Source organism: Sardina pilchardus, chromosome 20 (genome assembly GCF_963854185.1).
Source record: "Sardina pilchardus chromosome 20, fSarPil1.1, whole genome shotgun sequence".
NCBI lineage: Eukaryota > Metazoa > Chordata > Actinopteri > Clupeiformes > Clupeidae > Sardina > Sardina pilchardus.
Window position 1 is genome coordinate 28,527,529 of NC_085013.1, and position 5,836 is coordinate 28,533,364.

A 5,836-nucleotide genomic window follows, 5' to 3' on the forward strand; every position below is an offset into this window, starting at 1 on the left:
CTTGTGTAGGGTGGGGCTGGTCTAATGGCTGTGCTTGCTTGGTTGTGTATGGTGGGGCTGGTGTAATTGCCACATTTGCATTGCAGAGTCCCCTGTAGTACCCCTCTGCACCCCTCATATCTTCCGCAGGTGAGTGAACTCCTCTGCAGCACACACACACACACACACACCACACACACACACACACACACACACACACACACACACACACACACACACACACACACATTCACACACACACACACACGCACACACACACACATTCACACACACACACACACACACACACACACACACACACACACACACACACACACACACACACACACACACACACTTAAAGAGGAAATATAATTTCTCTTTGACTCCAGTATGGTGAATATCAGTAGCTCCCAGTCACACAGCCTATGCATGCCCATAAAGCGGGTCGTGGAACATGTTCATTAATGGCCATCAGAGAGGTGTGAGGTCACAAGGCCTCTTGTCTGCACCTGACATATTTCAATAATTACAGTAAGCGCAATTCTTAACATATACTGTAGGCCCTATGGGCTACCAATAGGGCCTATAACAGACTTGGACCTGGGTACCACTCTTAGCCTATTCCCTGAAGAAACAAATATATTAAGAGATGATGAAGATGCAATTGTTATTGTTCTTTGTAAATAAACAACATTGAACTGAATTGAATATTCAAAGTCTTCATCATAAAGTGCAGCCAACCTTCCAGTCAAAATACATGCATATAGAACTGGATTTATTTATTTATTTTCCATTAATTACATGCATTACAGATAAATATTTTAGATAGGGTAAATTCGCTTCGAGCTCAGACATTTTCCCAACATTAATTCATTGCGTTGAAAAAAAAATGAACAAAGAAATGCACCTTGTCTCGCTACCCACACAGACACACTAATGCTCAGCCGGTCCAATGGGGGTGTAAGTTAATTTACATGCCGAACGGCGATCTTAATGTGGATATTTATTTTAATTTAATTTCTCTGCTGCACTCACTGCTCGGTCGGCTTTTGTGCCAAAGTCATATTAACCTCTGCCTAGTTAATATGCAGTCCGCGACGTCGTTCCCGCCTGATGAATATTCATGCGCTTAGCGATTCGCTGCCGCTCCGCCGCCCCTCCCATCCTGCGCCACGCAGCGCGGCACGCATGCGACGCGATTGGGATGGCTACACGGAAGCCATGTTTGTTGATGTTCAGCGGAGCTCAAACGTCCCTCGCATATATTGCGCTCTGCGTGTCTCTTGTAATTTGTAGCATGGCGCACAAGACAGAGTTACCCACAAAAGAGCGGTGCCTGAAAGGCAGGCCGGAGAAAATTGTCGTGGCAGGTAAAACCCGACTTTTCTCCTACAAACTCTGAGCCACATGCCTGCAAATGATTGTAAACATGAGTTAACTAAATAGCCAATAACGTGTCTTTTTTAATATTAAGGCATGACACGACTGTTAGACCCCCTGTCAAAATGTATTAACTTTTCGTAATCCAAACACGAACAGTCCTATGAAAGTAAGGGATTACATAAATCATTTAGGCTGTCTTAACTCAGCCTTTCTTTAACCCTTTGCAGACACTCATTTTCATGCTTGGTGCCCTTGTGGCACAAATAGGCCTATTGGATGGTTGTGCTACATGACAGAAATCAAATATAGCCACCATTGTAATCAGGAGAATTAGGCAATTTGAAAGGGTAGGCTACAGTGTAACACATTTCAATGTTACCTTTTGTTCAATAGTTATGATACATACAAATACACCTAGGCTACATGTAGGCCTACAAGTCGCAGTAGCTTGTTAGGTCTTGCCATCTAACTTAATAATACACAGACATAATGGTAGCAAGTTATGCCATGTTATCACCCCAGAAATGAGATTAAATAAATGACTTCTGCTGGGGCACAGCCATCTCAAAAGTAGATTTGATCAGCGTGCACACTGCACAGCCCACAGGCAGCAGTTTCCTTCTCCACAACAGGTTGAGCGAGCTCCTTGTGTGTGTGTTTTATAAGCTAAAATGTGAGTGTGGCGTGCCCATAGGTGCTTCTCAATGCCTCCTCGATCCTCGATGCTCGATCCTCGAGGGGCGTTCGTTCCCACTGATCTATAACTAACACTGGATAGACTATCCCATTGTTTTCGCCTCATCATGTTTTATGTCGATCAGTGAGGATGGAGGCCCGAGGAGCGAGGGAGGGCATATAAAAGCCCAAATGAGAGGCACCCAGTGAGGATGGAGGCCCGAGGAGCGAGGGAGGACGTATAAAAGCCCAAATGAGAGGCACCCTATGAGCAGGCCAGTGCACTATAGGGGGAGTGGAGCAGCCATTTTGCTGGAGCTCTTCTGCTGTGGATGCTATGCACTTGAAATCACTCCTCATGTAGCCTGGTCTCTCCTCTCATTGGCTCATGTAGCCTGGTCTCTCCTCTCATTGGCTCGTGTAGCCTGGTCTCTCCTCTCATTGGCTCGTGTAGCCTGGTCTCTCCTCTCATTGGCTCGTGTAGCCTGGTCTCTCCTCTCATTGGCTCGTGTAGCCTGGTCTCTCCTCTCATTGGCTCATGTAGCCTTGTCTCTCCTCTCATTGGCTCGTGTAGCCTGTTCTCTCCTCTCATTGGCTCGTGTAGCCTGGTCTCTCCTCTCATTGGCTCATTTGGGATGTCTGCTGGCCAGGGCTCTGTGGCGGGTGTCTGTTTGAGGAATTAGTGGGCATTATGGGAAGAGTGTCCTCCAGTGAAAAGCTCAAAATTATACTCAGTGTTCATATCAAAGCTTTCTTCAAGCCCACACGCTTTAGGATTGTAATTATTTATGCGCTCTCTCTCTCTCTCTCTCTCTTTCTCTCTCTCACGCTCTCTGTTTTTAGACTCTAATTCTTCTCTCTCTGTTTTTTAGGCTCTAATTCTTTATTCTCTCTTGTTCGGGGCCATTCTTGTAGCTCGCCTCCTCCCCCCGGATTTCTTGTTACACTCTTTATTTGCGTGACATAAACAAACTCTCTGTTAGTATCTGTTTGTACACTCAGGGGGCATGGACTTTTATACCAACAGTCAGGGACCTGGAGAAACAGAGATCTATGTGACAAATCGCCAGAATTCTCCTGTAATATGTGTGTGTGTGTGTGTGTGTGTGTGTGGATGTGTGTCAGTGTTTCTCCTCACGACTGACTCAGTTTGGCTCATGCCGCACCCTGCCTGGCTGGCTGGGAAGTGGCTTCAGATGGTTAAAAGTGTGGGCTCAAAGACATCATGGAAATATAGCCCTGTCTGCTTGTCGGCCCTGTTTTGTAAATCTGTGTGTGTGTTGCAGGGCCCTTCACTATGTGTGTGTGTGTGTGTGTGTGTGTGTGTGTGTGTGTGTGTGTGTGTGTGTGTGTGGTGTGTGTGAGGGGCCTGAGGTCCTTCAGATTTTCTTCAGATGGCTCCTGACCCCCTTCTCCTCATTTGTTTCTCTCCTCTCCTCTCCTCTCTCACTCCATTCTTCTCTTCTCTCTTTTCCTCTTTCTCCTCCTCCTCTCCTGTCGTTGTCGTGTCCCATGTCCATCCTTCTCTCCTCCTCTCCTCTCCTCCTCTTCTCCTCTCCTTCTCTTCTCTCCTCTCCTCCTCTCCTCCTCCTCCTCTCTCTCCTCCTCTCCTGTCGTTGTCGTGTTCCGTATCCAGGGCTCCATCTGTGTATTATGGGCTGCTAAGCCCCGCCTCTCTCATAAATTCCCGCACCGTCTGTCGCGGCAGCTCGGGAACACTGCATGGGCCGCCACGGCAACCATAGAATGAGTTTTCTGGGGTCAGAGGTCATTCTGAGGCTGTTCTTGACAGTCCTGGACCCTCACACACACACACACACACACACACACACACTCACACACACACACACACTCCTGCGAGGCTTTTTCAGAACTGGACCCTTTTGCGAGGCCCTTTTCCGTCTGTATAGAGCTGGTGTTCATCAGTCTAACGTGTCGAGGTGGCTGTTTGTTTCAGGAAGTACTAGTAGAACAGCCAGACTGGCATATCAGGCGCGTTCATCCTCAAACAGGATGTTGACATACTTACTGCTGTGGACACTCAGGAGCTGCAACCTCTGACGGAGCATGTTGATAGCTTTGTGTCCAAAAGATGTGACACAAATAGATACAGGAAGTCTTTTAGACCTCCTGTCACTAGCGCTTTAAACACTCTCACATTAGTACTTTTCCTTATGTGCTTATAGTTTTTATAATTGTTTATGTTGTATGTGTTTATTGCCCCACTATGCAGACTTATTAATCTCCACACATATCCACTTTTTTCTAGGCTTATTCATCTCCACAGTGATTGGCCTTGTACACTAGTGAAATAGACTTGAAGTCCACTTCATTAATCCTTATCTGTCGTGTGTGTGTGTGCATGTGTGTGTGTGTGTGGGGGGGGGGTGTTGTGGGAGAGGCTAATAGGTGTCACTGCTTTGAATCAGAGGAGGGATTCTTCAGCTCACTCCGTCTTGGTTACTGTAACCGTGGAGGGGCAGGAGAGTCTGGCCGTCTTGGTTACTGTAACCGTGGAGGGGCAGGAGAGTCTGGCGGTCTTGGTTACTGTAACCGTGGAGGGGTAGGAGAGTCTGGTGGTCTTGGTTACTGTAACCGTGGAGGGGCAGGAGAGTCTGGTGGTCTTGGTTACTGTAACCGTGGAGGGGCAGGAGAGTCTGGTGGTCTTGGTTACTGTAACCGTGGAGGGGCAGGAGAGTCTGGCGGTCTTGGTTACTGTAACCGTGGAGGAGCGGGAGAGTCTGGCTGTCTTGGTTACTGTAAACAAACGACCAGACACAACTCTGGGGTCAGAGGCGCTCCATACCCTTGACCCCAGAGTTGTGTCTGGTCGTTTGTTTGTTTACTCTTTAGTTGGAGTTTGTTGTCCAACAAAACAACATGATATTGTCTTTAATATCATAAATATAAAATATAATGCTCAAGGTATTTAACCTGCATGTCTAGGATGGCAGAGCCCCCTTAGTCTTCTGGACTGAATGTCCCCACAACATACACGCACACGCACACACGCACACACACACACACGCACACACACACACACACACACACACACACACACACACACACACACACACACTAGTATGGCAGAGCCCCCTTAGCCTTCTGGACTGAAGCAGAGCGGACTCAGCATTCTAGAATCCTCACATCATCCACAGTGTCAAGATCAGTTTCCCATAAGCAAACACACATCAGAGTGTCTTGCCCCCGTCACACACACACACACACACACACATGTATCAGTGTTTAGTCACCATTGTCCAGCAGTAATCCAAGTGTGCCCGGCACCACCAGGTTTTTTCCCATGATGCATTTCCTTGAGCGCCCGTGTTGATTGGTCAGCCCCTGGCAGCGGGCGCTGGCAGCGCGGAGAGAGGTGTCGCGCGGAACCTGTCCGCTCGGGTGGCGCTCAGGTGGGCATCTGCAGGACCTGGCTCCCGTGCCCGCCCCAGCAGGGCTCCGTACAGGTGGGCAGAGCTCCCATGCCCGCCCCAGCAGGGCTCCGTACAGGTGGGCAGAGCTCCCATGCCCGCCCCAGCAGGGCTCCGTACAGGTGGGCAGAGCTCCACTGATCTATAAAGAATACCTGGATAGACTATCTCATTGTTGCTGACCCATCAACAATGAAGCCAATGGAACTGTCCCGAGTGGTCCCATAATGGCGGCGAGGTGTTCCAATTCCATTGTTGCAGAACGGCAACATTCTTTCACTGTCTTTTACTGTCTATGCATTCCTATGGCAAGTGGTCCCATAATGGCCGCCGCCATGTAGGCTTCAGAATTTTGACGTAGATGC

General features: G+C 48.3%; 1 protein-coding gene across 1 annotated transcript in view; it reads left to right on the forward strand.

Annotated features, from left to right (window-relative positions):
• Positions 1 to 1,170: 1,170 nt before the first annotated feature.
• The window catches only part of msrab (methionine sulfoxide reductase Ab), a 48,021-nt gene continuing 43,355 nt past the window's right edge, over positions 1,171 to 5,836 (forward strand). Inside the window, exon 1 of the mRNA XM_062522656.1 lies at positions 1,171 to 1,352. Coding sequence (XP_062378640.1) covers positions 1,187 to 1,352 — 166 coding nt within the window. The 5' untranslated portion in view covers positions 1,171 to 1,186. The remainder of the gene's footprint in view (positions 1,353 to 5,836) is intronic.